Source organism: Pseudomyrmex gracilis, unplaced genomic scaffold (assembly GCF_002006095.1).
Source record: "Pseudomyrmex gracilis isolate BER0280 unplaced genomic scaffold, ASM200609v1 scaffold_8, whole genome shotgun sequence".
Lineage (NCBI taxonomy): Eukaryota > Metazoa > Arthropoda > Insecta > Hymenoptera > Formicidae > Pseudomyrmex > Pseudomyrmex gracilis.
Window position 1 is genome coordinate 1,525,025 of NW_018020592.1, and position 12,239 is coordinate 1,537,263.

Below are 12,239 nucleotides of genomic sequence, written 5' to 3' on the forward strand. Positions count from 1 at the left end.
TATTGTGTGCGAAGTTCACGCACACAATGTATGCGTGAACCATGTTATCTCCCTCGGCCATCAGTTTACGCTCGAATTGCAACGCTACTACCTTGTACTTTCTGCTTCTCTGCAAGATTCAAGTATTGATTTACGACGTCGAGAAATTCTGTGTGAACGTTTGTATGTATGTACATCCAAAAGAAAAATAAATATTTTTAAATTTTATTTTACATCACGAGCTTTCACTTTTGCTATTATAATTTTTTTTAATTATTACAGAGAGATAAGATTTTTTATAGACACATTTATCTCTCGCATTTATACTTGTATCAAAAGGAAGATAAGACATAACGTCGATTTCATTATCATTTATTGAAGAGTAATTAATCAATTGCGAGTGTAAATGTGCGCAATATTTCATACTTCGTAGTGCACATTCTTGTTTGATCTATGTGCATTTAATACTTCAGATACATTGTGTGATGAGCAAGGAATGTGGGATCGTATCAATCAACTCAAGGTAAAAAAACAGCAATAAAACAGCAATTAAATGTATTAAATGTATTTTGGATGTATAATATTTTTGCTTTTTGTTTACAAAAATATACAACACATCATATTAAAAAAAAATGTTAACACTTGTAAATATGGACTTGAATGTTTGCTTCCTTAATTTTTAAACCAAGTACATTTACTTTTTTGTCCATAATTATGTTATATTTATTTATACAAGATTTATTTATTAAAAATAAAAAAATAAATATAACAATAATTTTTCAAAGTTCAAAATAAAAATTAGATAAGCATTTTGAGATATCAAGTGTGTGAATTTTTAAAAATGTAAATACTTTTGTAACAATGTTGTTAGTTATTATAAGCTAGTTTTTGCTTGTCGTCAGGGACCCTGAAACTGTCTGATTGATCCAAAAAAGATATGTAGATACCCGTGAGTACACAGTCGGAAGGCCACTTTTAAGCAGTGGTCCGCATATGAACGGAAATGTTGCGATTCCAATAATTCGATTTCGCGTATCGACCAATGGAAAGCCCGCACTACCCTATAAAAGACGACGTAAAATGTTTCTTATATTACAAGAAAAAAAGAAAAATGATTTGACGCATGCATTTAGTTCTCGAGTAAATAATTTTAAAAAAATTCAAATCTCGAATAAATATTATACAACTTGGAATAAGTGATGGAATTTTACTCTTTCACAATTTTCTTTCTCGTTTATTATTAATCCTTTTTTTGCTGTATTGCTGTATCTCTCATAATTGATCACTTCACTTTTTCTGATTTAATATGTATAATATTTAATGTTTCGTTTTTTGTTATGCCAAAAACTACTAAATACATAATACGTATAGATTTCTTTCATAGAAAAAAGAATAATTGGAAAATACGAGCAAAAGGTGTAAAACACTTTTTAACTTACGACGCAGCTTCCTAAACTCGTATTACGTGCGCAGACATAAACTTCGGTAATATGACACCCAAAGCGTTCATACTCGCTATTGCAAATTTTTTGGCCGACTATATTCAATTTGTTGTGTAACAAATTTACCCGATTGAAGACCTGTTCAACGATCATAAAGTTGATCACAGTAAATGCACTGTAAGTACAATGTGCAAAATTAATTAAGCTGTATTTAAGGCTTACCGTTCCTCTACCAAATGAGAAAACTGTCACTGGCCTTTCATTCTTGATATGTTCATCCGGTGTGGGCATAATTCCATATATTTTACCTGAGTGTTCGAGAATTGGCGATGACAGCTAAAGAATAGAATTTTGCATCAATGTTTTACATGATGAACACAGTAACAATGATAATAAAATTTGAAGAAAAACCGTTCAAAAAGTTTACTTTGATTAATGCGATGTCGAACCATTCTAATTTAGGTAGATACTCTGGGTGTATAATTATTTCTGTAATAGTGTAACTATATTTTTCGTCATATGCTGACGTGAGGAATACTTTTAACCGACGAGGATCTAGACGGTAACTAAAGTAGATAAAATTTACATGTGTTATAAATAATATAGCGCATCTTTTAAATTTTATGTGCTACTTCACAATATTGTCTAATTCGATTTAAAAACACTTACGTGAAAACACATTTGGTAGCAGTAATAACGTAATTAGGATGAAACAAAGCTCCGCCGCAGATAAAAGCTTTTTTAAGATTTTCTTGTAAGAGAACCTGTAAGTTAACATTTTATTTCACTATTACTGCCAAAGTAATTAGTATCTGACACATATAAAATTTTGAGTTACAAACAATGAAGATCATGTCCTACATGTAGAACATGATCTGTGATACAAGATAGAAATCTTATCGCACTATGGAACTAAAGTATTATTACATATTTACCTGAGTTACAGTTGTATCAGTCGGTATTTTCTCGGTCTTAACAAGTGAATCTGCTATAATAATAATTTATACATATAAGCCCGTTGAGTTTATAATACTTTGTCACAAAAAGTTTATTTATTTCACGATATTATAGCTTAAGGTTAAACGTCACAATATTCTGCTTGATTATGCGTATAAATTTAGTTATTACAATTGAGTTATCTATTAATACTTGTCTATGTAGTAATATTTTCATTATCAGTTATCAGTATCTGGTTTTTTTTTTTTTTTGTATTAATAAATCCAGTTTCTTGTATATTTATTCTTGCAATTTATTTCAAAATTTTTACCGTTAAGTATTTCCTATCTTTTACTTTGTGTGCATGTGCGAGTTTTTTAATATAACGAATAATTTGTTTTTTGTAACCTGTTCTTATACCAGATTTACATTACACGTATGGACAATTTTTTGTTTGTACAAATTATGATTATCTAGTAAAAGACACTCTAAGAGTACTTTGTCCTAAACATGTACAAAGCATTTACTTCTATTTGTTGTTGAAAATTATATTGCAATGTATATAATATTGTATGTACGTAATTTCTATAATTATTTTTGTTTTTAATTATCACGTTTTATACTTACTGAAACCCTGAGTAATGAATATGAGACCACCAACAAGTAAACTTGAAGAAAACATCTCGCGAATATTAAACACTGTTGGGCAAAGAGTAATTTTATATTATGTACATGTGTAACGCATGTGAGACAAAACACAGAATACGACTTGGAGCACAAATACATTGAGTAACTAAACCGATTAAACTCAGCTATCAAAATAGATTACATACGTAATCATTATTGATTTTAAAAGTGTGTTACTGATGTGTTTTATATATTTCTTTCTTGTTGTTAAAGTGAATGCGATGGCGTTACGCAAGCGGAAAATCTTGAAGTTTAGACATTGTCTTTCTTTAATTGTGACATTAAAAATCAAGAAAGAAATCTTCACGTAGAATATATATCAAAGCTTTAAGAATAAAGTTCTAAGAAAACGAATATATGTTTTTTTGGCACTACTAGTTTATCATTTGTTATATGCGTTTGACGATCTCGTTACATTCCGCGCAAGCGTATTCATATTACAGTTACATGCATTTTGTCTTTTTCCGTTTGATTTTGAGATTTTTTAAAATACTTTATAAAAAACTTTAAGTACATTATTCTATTCCACTAGTGTTTAGAAGAAGATCATATGTGAGTACACAGTTTGACACATTATCGAAATATCACAAGTCAAGTGAAATTATCTTTTAGAATTTTAAACTTTACTAAAAGACAGAATTCGCTAGACAAAAGTTTTTTGTTTTTCGTTTTACTTCACTTTGCGCCGAAATATATACCACGCACAATTTTATCAGAATTTTACTTTTCTTTCATGTCGGGATATAACAGAGTATCTATAGAAGTGTACGCTTCGAGTGTCGACTGCGAATTGTTCGGTTTGCCGTGTAACGCTTTTCGGTGTCGAAATCTCTTCTTAATTTTTCAGTGATTGTCTGAGATTCAACCAATAGGAATCGATATTCGTATTTCCATCGGTACTGCTTATGATGTTTACGATTTTTTCAAATATTAAGAAGGAAAGGTAACTTTGAATCACGTGATTATCACATCGTTCTTCGCCGTTTATTACGTTCTGTGCTTAGCCACGCAATTCTGTTGTAAGCCACTCCATATAAATAATACTTTTAATACGTGTAAAATTAAAGTAACAACTATTATTTTATGACAATTAATTTACAGGTATTCTTTTAATATAAAGAAAAAAAATATATTTCTAAAATTGTTTTGAGAGTAATTTTCCTTTTTTGTACATTAAATGTACAATTTAAACTTATTATATTTATTACTTTTACGCAATATAAATATGTCGACATACATAAAATACACCGAAAAGTTTTTAAATATAATAATATTACAAAAGGATCGATAGAAAGATACATGATAATGTGTAATATTTCTAATTTTGCAGAACAGCATACTTTTATTTTATTTGATATGATTAATAATGTTGTGTTTTATGTCTATAATAATAGTATCAGTTACAAACTATCTTATATTTGCAAAAAGAGAAAATGTTTGTTTTGTATCAAATATAATAACGTGTAATATAAACGTAGCATAAAATTATTTTTGAGTATTAGAAGAAAATAGTTATTGTTATTTAAAATTGTCGTGTGTTCATCAAATCAATACGTCTTATACGTATAGAATATCTTATGTTACTTGGCCGCATACAACGAAGCGATAATCCAAGAATCTCAAGGTATCTGTTTCACGAAGAAACGCTAAGTTTCGAAGAATTTTTGGGAAGTCAAACATAGTAATAATTAGCCGTCAGTTATATATTCAGAATCTCCGCCACCAGCTAATATTATTAATGTTATTGTATAATATGTATATCAAATTACTTTTTTTTTTTCTATAAAATGAAGACTTTCACATCTGCAAATTCAAAGATGTGCGATCTTATGTAACTGCATACACGCTAAAATATGCGTCTGATCTATGTGCATTTAATACTTCAGATACACTGTGTGATGTGTAAGGAATGTGGGATCGTATCAATCAATTCAAGATATATAACAGCAATTAAATATATTTCGCATTTTTCTTGTTATATCTAGTGAAAAGTACAAATATAATGTTAATATTGGCATAACAAAAGGTGACATTTTGGAAATTTATCACCGTATATTTTAATGATTATTCCAACAATACGTTGGAATATTTTGTATTTTATATACATAACTTATTTTAAACTCTGAAACGCTTATTCTAATTCGTTATCTTAAAAACACTATTTTTTGATTTTTGTTTGCAAACATATACGACACAAAGTACTAAAGAAAAAAGATGTCAAAACTTATAAATATTAACTTGAATGTTTGCTTCCTTAATTTCTAAAACAATTACATTTACTTTGTTCATAATTATTTTATATTTATTTATGCAAGATTTATTTATTAAAAATAAAAAAATAAATATAACAATAATTTCTTAAAGTTAAAAATAAAAATTAGATAAGCGTATTGAGGAGTCAAGCGTGTGAATTTTTACAAATGTACTTTTGTAATTTCGTTAGTATTCATAACCTATTGGTGGTATGTCGTCGGTGTATTAAGAAAAACTGTCAAATAGATCCAATAAAAATATGAAGATACCCGGATGTACACACTCGGGAGATTACTTTTAGGCAGTGGTCCACACCTAAACGGAAATGTTGCGATTCCAATAAATCGATTTTGCATATCGACCAATGGAAAGCCCACACTACCCTGTAAAAGAAGACGTAAAATATTTCTTAAGTGACAAAAAAAAAAGAAAATGATTTGTGCGTGCATTTAGTTCTCGAGTAAATAATTAAAAAAAAAAAAAAATTAAAATTACGAATAAATTATACAACTTGAAATAAGTGATGGAATTTTACTCTATCACAATTTTCTTTTTCATTTATTATTAATCCTTTATTTGCTGCATTGCTGTATCTCTCATAATTGATAACTTCACTTTTTCTAATGTAATATGTCTAATTTAATATTTAGTGTCTAGTTTTTTAGTATGCCAAAAACCACTAAATGTATGTAACGCGTATTTTTTCTCATAAACAAAAGACTAATTTGACAATACAAGCGGAAGTTGTAAAACACTTTTTAACTTACGATGCAGCTTCCTAAACTCGCATTACGTGCGCAGACATAATTTTGGGTAATAAGAAACCCAAAGCGTTCATACTCGCTTTTGCAAATTCTCCAACTGACTATATTCAATTTGTTGTGTAACAATTGTACCTGATTGAAGATCTGTTGAACGATCATAAAGTTGATCACAGTAAATGCACTGTAAGTACAATGTGCAAAATTAATTAAGCTCTAATTAAGGCTTACCAATCTTTTACCAAATGAGACAACTGTCACTGGCCTTCCATTCATGATATTTTCATCCGGTTCAGGCATAATTCCATATAGAATACCTGAGCCTTTAGGAACTGGCGATGACAGCTAAAGAATAGAATTTTGCATCAATGTTTTACGTGATGAGAAGTGGTAATAAAATTTGAAAAAAAACCTTTCCTATAGGTTACTTTGATCAATGCGATGTCATGCATCCCGCTAGTGTATTCATAGTATGGATGTATAATTATTTTTTGAATAGTATAATTATATTTTTTGTCATATAATGGCGTGTCAAAGAATACACTTAACTGATGAGGATGGTAACTAAAGTAGATACAATTTACATGTGTTATAAATAATACAGCGCATCTTTTAAATTTTCTGTGCTACTTCACGGTATTGTCTATTTCGATTTAAAAATCACTTACTGTAAAACACATTGGGAAGCGGTAATAACGTAATAAGGGTGAAACAAAGCTCCGCCGCAGATAGAGGTGTTAAAACGATTTTCTCGTAAAAGAACCTGTAAGTTAACATTTTATTTTACTATTACTGCCGAAGTAATAATTATTATCTAAAACGTATAAACGTTGATGTACAAAAAATGAAGATCATGTAAGTCAAACACGATCTGAGATACAAGACAGATATTTTATTGCAACATGAAACTAAAGCATTGTTAGATTTTTACCTGAGTCACAGTTGTACCGGCCAGTATCTTTTTGTCTTCAGCAACTGAATCTGCTGTAATATTAATTTATACATATAAACTCGTTAACTTTATAAACGTTGCCACGAGGAGTCCACTTATTTCACGATATTATAGTTTAAGGTGATACGTCACAAAACTATATTGCTTCATTATGCATATAAATTTAGTTAGTACAATTGAGTTATCTATCAATACTTGTCTATCTAGTAATATTATCATTATCAATTATCAGTATCTAGTTTTTTTTTGTATATTAATGAATTCAGTTTTTTGCATAATTATTTTTATTTCAAAATGTGTATCGCTGTATATTTCCTATCTTTTACTTTGTGTGCATGTGCGAGATTTTTAATATATCAAATAGTTTGTCTTTTTTAACCTGTTTTTACACCTGATTTACATTACGTATTGACAATTTTCTGTTTGTACAAATTATGATTATCTAGTAAAACACATTTTAACAGAACTTTGTCCTAAACATGTACAAAGCATTTACTTCTATTTGTTGTTGAAAAGTATATTGCAATTTATATAATATTGTACGTACGTAATTTCTATAATTACTTTTGTTTTTAATTATCACGTTTTATACTTACTGAGACCCTGAGTAATGGATATGAGACCAACAACAAGTAAACTTGAAGAAAACATGTTGCGAATATTAAGCACTGTTGGACAGAGAATACCTACTGTTATATTATGTACATGTAACGCATATGAGACAAAAAACAAAATACGCTTTCGAGCACAATTACATCGAGTAACTATTACACCGATTAACCTCAGTTATCAAAATAGATTACATACGTAATCATTATTGATTCTAAAAGTGTCTTACTGATGTGATTTACATTTTTACTTTTTTTAAGTGAATGCGATAGCGTTCACAAGCGCAAAAGCTTGAAGACATTGTCTTTCTTTAATTGAGACGTTAAAAATCAAGATAAAAATCTTCACTTAAAATATGTATCGAAGTTTTAATTTTATAAATAAACGACTGTATGTTTCTCTGACAATATTAATGCATCATTTGTTATATGCGTTTTACGATCTCGTTACATCCCGCGCAAGCGTATTCATATTACAGTTATATGATTTTGTCTTTTTTCGTTTGATTTTGAAAGTTTTTAAAATTTACTTTATAAAACACTTCAAGTACATTATTTTATTCCACTAGTGTTAATAATATTATATATGAGCACACAGTTAGACACATTATTGAAATATCATGAGTCAAGTAAAATTACCTTTTAGGACTACAATCTTTTCTAAAAGACAGGATCGCTAAACAAGTGCTATTTATGTCTTTTTCGTTTTACTTCGCTTTGCACCGAAATATACCACGCACGATTTTACCAGAATTTTACTTTTGTATTTTACTTTTCTTCCATGTCGGGATATAACAGGGAACCTATAGAAGTGTACGCTTCGAGTGTCGACTGCGAATTGTTCGGTTTGCGGTGTAACGCTTTTTGGTGTCGAAATCGCTTCTTAATTTTTCAGTGATTGTCTGAGATTCAACCAATAGGAATCGATATTCGTATTTCCATCGGTACTGCTTATGATGTTTACGATTTTTTCAAATATTAAGAAGGAAAGGTAACTTTGAATCACGTGATTATCACATAGTTCTTCGCCGTTTATTACGTTCTGTGTTTAGCCACGCAATTCTGTTGTGAGCCACTCCATATAAATAATACTTTTAATACGTGTAAAATTAAAGTAACAACTGTTATTTTATGACAATTAATTTACAGGTATTCTTTTAATATAAAGAAAAGAAATATATTTCTAAAATTGTTTTGAGAGTAATTTTCCTTTTTTGTACATTAAATGTACAATTTAAACTTATTATAATTATTACTTTTACGCAATATAAATATGTCGACATACATAAAATACACCGAAAAGTTTTTAAATATGATAATATTACAAAAGGATCGATAGAAAGATACATGATAATGTGTAATATTTCTAATTTTGCAGAACAGCATACTTTTATTTTATTTGATATAACTTATAATGTTAATGTTAATGTGTGTTTTATGTCTATAATAATAGTCTTAGTTACAAACTATTTTATATTTGCAAAAAGATAAAATGTTTGTTTTGTATCAAATATGATAACGTGTACGATTTGTAGAATTAATATTTGCAGGAAAAGATAAGTTTCAAATGTTCGTTTTGTTTCTACAAATTGGTCGCGTTTGAACACATGAACAAAATGTACATATTGTACAGTAAAAATATTTTTTTTTTTAAATCGGTGCTTGTTCATTACATAACAAGTTTAGTTTTTAATTTATATATTTGATTATATTATATATATATATATATATATAATTTAAGAGGGGAAGAGAAAAGGGAAGAAGTAAAGAAAGAAAACTTTTTGAGCTTATATTTACATCATCATATAGAAGTATATTTATATCGTCGCACGTCAGGAAATATAAATTATAATATTTATAAATTTGTTTCTAATTAAATGTATATAAATATTATAAATAGTACATATATATATATAAATGTATATATTACATATTATAGATTTTAAAATTACACAACAGCTACATCTTATCATAGATAATGTCATCAAGAATGAATTTGATCAACATTCGTCATCGTAACGGTATTCTAACATCTTCTAGTATCACAGTCTATCTTTTCTTGGCTATTTTTCCATTCTGTATAATTTAATATGTTCAGGAATAACGTAGGATAGAGTACGCCTGATATTCTTCCTTCCAAACTTGCTGCAATGCCGATTAAATTCAAATGCAGACCGTCTACCATTGGACCGCCCACATCACTCTGTGAAAAAACAAAATGTTTGTGTTGTGCTAAAACAAAGTGATTTGCATACTCAAAAATATTAGTGAGTTTATCCATTTTTTATAACTTACAATACGATGTTCGCTGGAATTATCCGATTCGTTTACACAAATATGTGCACTTGAGATATTATATTGAATACTTTGGTACAGTTCTTTGCAAAAGATCCAGTTGAATATATAATTATAACTTTTCGTTAATTAGACAAATATTGGTACTTTCTCCTTCTGTAATTTAAAAGAAGCGAACTTGAATCTAAGTCATATTAAATGAGATAAAAATATGTTTCGCAAAGTTGCTTATTTTTTGTACTTACCGATATTATACCATTCGGATAATCTAACTGGTTGTTGTTGTAATATTGTTGTCCTGCATCTATATTGTCATTTACGTTGATGTGAACACACTCGCTATTTCAAGTAGTCCGTTGTAACTGAAAAAAATAAAAATACATATTAGAATTTGAAAGTAATGAAAAACATATTAGAGATTGAAAAAAGAAGTACGAATAAATTTTCTTACACTTTAAGCGGCAATGTTATGCTGCTAATGAACAACGGTAATATTATAGTCACGGAGAATACAAAAAAAACGAGACGAATCATATATTTTTCGATTCTAAGGGATGAATTATGCTTTTCATCGCTTTCCATACGAACAACAATTTTCGCATATATATTCTTAAAGCGTCGGCTGTAAGTAAAAATGATAATATTCTTATGATGATTAAGCTATATTATTTACTAATTTTGAAAGTTCTTACTGTTCCAATCTCACACATTCAGCAGGTTTTATTTTAAATTGTGAGGATATCAAGTACTCGGTACAAACAGAGTTTGATCCATTATTCTGCAAGAGAGTCAGAGTTAAAAGTAGTTTTCGAAAATTAGCTGAGATCATTAGCTGATACGTACTTAAACTTTGATTTCTGAATATCAAAAATTCATAAAGAACTCAAGCATCTTTTGTACACGACATCTTATTCCGAATAAAGAAGCATTATTTCGTCTTACCTCATACATTATATCATCTGTTATTTCTGTCTCATTGCTGTCGGTGTTGAAAAAATAATTTTGAAAACTAAAGTTATCTGTTGACAGAAGAATATGTAATGTAAAAATATATAAGTGCAAAAAATTTTGCTTTTGAGATGTTTCAATACCTATACAATAGTTTTATGCATATCTGTTTTATATTTTTTATAGTGGGAGTATCAGTTTCTATATAATTTCTCGTATTTAATATATCAGATTTTCTTTTTATTTTTAAAATCAGTATTGTATAGTTAATAATTTTTTATTTTGTGTGAGATTTTTTAATATAAAAAATAATTTTTTCTCCTTTAAGTACATTATTTATTGACAAATCTTGGTTGAGTATCTGAATTTGTTCACTTAAAAAGTTTAAATCAATGATTTTAAACATAATAAAAACTTTATAAAAACACATAAAACCTTTGTTTCATTGAAAAGTATACGAGGATATATGTTTTATATTAATGTATATGTCATTTCTACTACTGTTCTCCGATGGTAAGTTGATTGCCAGAACGACACAGAGGCAAGAAGAATAAATCGTTTGCTCCACTTATTTCTCTATTTCTCACTTATTGACGCTCACAAAAGTTCCTAGTTAGGCTGCATCAGGGAAAGCGCGGCAACGTATTTTGCTACGACCAATGAGACACGACTGCCAACTTACCAGCGGAAAAAACAGTACATATATGATATTTCTCTTTGTTTAACTAACAAACAGTTTTACTTACCCGGAATAGTCTTATATGCCACAAAAGTAGATAAAGAAACTAGAGCAAAAATCAAAATTGGAGACATTTTGATAACAATAAGCACTGTTGGAAAAAAAGCAAGTTTTTATGTTTAATTTTGTTTTGGCGTAAATACATTTCAATTAAATATTGCATCGCATTTATTAAATATTGCATATTTGTCGTTATAAAAGAAAAGTGCGTTATTAAACAATAGATATTCTAAATAATATTATTAAAGTCTTTTTCGAGTGAATTGCAAAAATTAAATTTTGAAAAATATTGCCACACAATAAAATGTTAATATTTATATTTAAAAAAATATTTCTTCTTCTTACGTACATTTTTTATCACTTTTAAATCACTTTTATATCTGTAATATAGGCTTATCAATTACACTTTAACATTTACTTTTATTCCATGAATTTCCGATAAGCGATAGATGTAGATGTAGCGAAGTGTATACTTCGGCGTCTGACGCACGACTTATTCGTATCGCGGTGAAACGCTTTTCGATGTAGGAATCCGCCTGCTAGTTTGTGTATCATTTCTGAGATTCAACACGCCAATAGGATATCGATATTCGGTTTGGTCTCACATATAATAACATGTTTGCGATCTTTATGTGTAAT

General features: G+C 28.6%; 4 protein-coding genes across 13 annotated transcripts in view; 1 reads left to right on the forward strand and 3 right to left on the reverse strand.

Annotated features, from left to right (window-relative positions):
* The first annotated feature begins 89 nt into the window (after window positions 1–89).
* The window catches only part of LOC109861171 (cilia- and flagella-associated protein 43), a 32,799-nt gene continuing 20,649 nt past the window's right edge, over window positions 90–12,239 (forward strand). The window contains 2 exon segments of the mRNA XM_020440703.1: window positions 90–166; window positions 453–502. Of these exon segments, the coding sequence (XP_020296292.1) occupies window positions 465–502 (38 nt within the window). The 5' untranslated portion in view covers window positions 90–166; window positions 453–464.
* On the reverse strand, window positions 630–3,846 carry LOC109861236 (serine protease 28-like). Of its 4 annotated transcripts, none has more exons than XM_020440799.1 (8): window positions 3,559–3,846; window positions 2,985–3,056; window positions 2,357–2,409; window positions 2,091–2,185; window positions 1,849–1,987; window positions 1,644–1,757; window positions 1,419–1,559; window positions 630–1,040 (listed from the first exon to the last, which is right to left on the reverse strand). In XM_020440799.1, exons 2-8 carry the CDS (start codon window positions 3,037–3,039, stop codon window positions 861–863), a joined length of 777 nt encoding a protein of 258 aa, XP_020296388.1. In that variant the 5' UTR covers window positions 3,040–3,056; window positions 3,559–3,846; the 3' UTR covers window positions 630–860. The 4 variants fall into 4 exon arrangements, with proteins under 4 accessions (XP_020296388.1, XP_020296382.1, XP_020296393.1 ...); XM_020440793.1 differs by having other exon boundaries at window positions 3,769–3,828; XM_020440804.1 differs by having other exon boundaries at window positions 3,750–3,826.
* On the reverse strand, window positions 5,022–8,443 carry LOC109861259 (transmembrane protease serine 11E-like). Its single transcript, XM_020440819.1, has 8 exons — window positions 8,258–8,443; window positions 7,607–7,678; window positions 6,990–7,042; window positions 6,727–6,821; window positions 6,487–6,622; window positions 6,290–6,403; window positions 6,065–6,205; window positions 5,022–5,680 (listed from the first exon to the last, which is right to left on the reverse strand). Exons 2-8 carry the CDS (start codon window positions 7,659–7,661, stop codon window positions 5,498–5,500), a joined length of 777 nt encoding a protein of 258 aa, XP_020296408.1. The 5' UTR covers window positions 7,662–7,678; window positions 8,258–8,443; the 3' UTR covers window positions 5,022–5,497.
* LOC109861265 lies at window positions 9,537–12,084 on the reverse strand. 7 transcript variants are annotated; one of them, XR_002250944.1, is made up of 9 exons: window positions 11,950–12,084; window positions 11,608–11,646; window positions 11,363–11,538; window positions 10,856–10,932; window positions 10,606–10,691; window positions 10,365–10,535; window positions 10,159–10,275; window positions 9,914–10,069; window positions 9,537–9,821 (listed from the first exon to the last, which is right to left on the reverse strand). XR_002250944.1 is itself a non-coding variant. In XM_020440833.1 (7 exons), exons 2-6 carry the CDS (start codon window positions 11,672–11,674, stop codon window positions 10,230–10,232), a joined length of 447 nt encoding a protein of 148 aa, XP_020296422.1. In that variant the 5' UTR covers window positions 11,675–11,691; window positions 11,950–12,084; the 3' UTR covers window positions 9,539–9,821; window positions 10,159–10,229. The 7 variants fall into 7 exon arrangements, 1 of the variants encoding a protein (XP_020296422.1); XR_002250939.1 differs by having other exon boundaries at window positions 11,608–11,691; XR_002250941.1 differs by lacking the exon at window positions 11,363–11,538 and having other exon boundaries at window positions 9,539–9,821; window positions 9,914–10,097; window positions 11,608–11,691.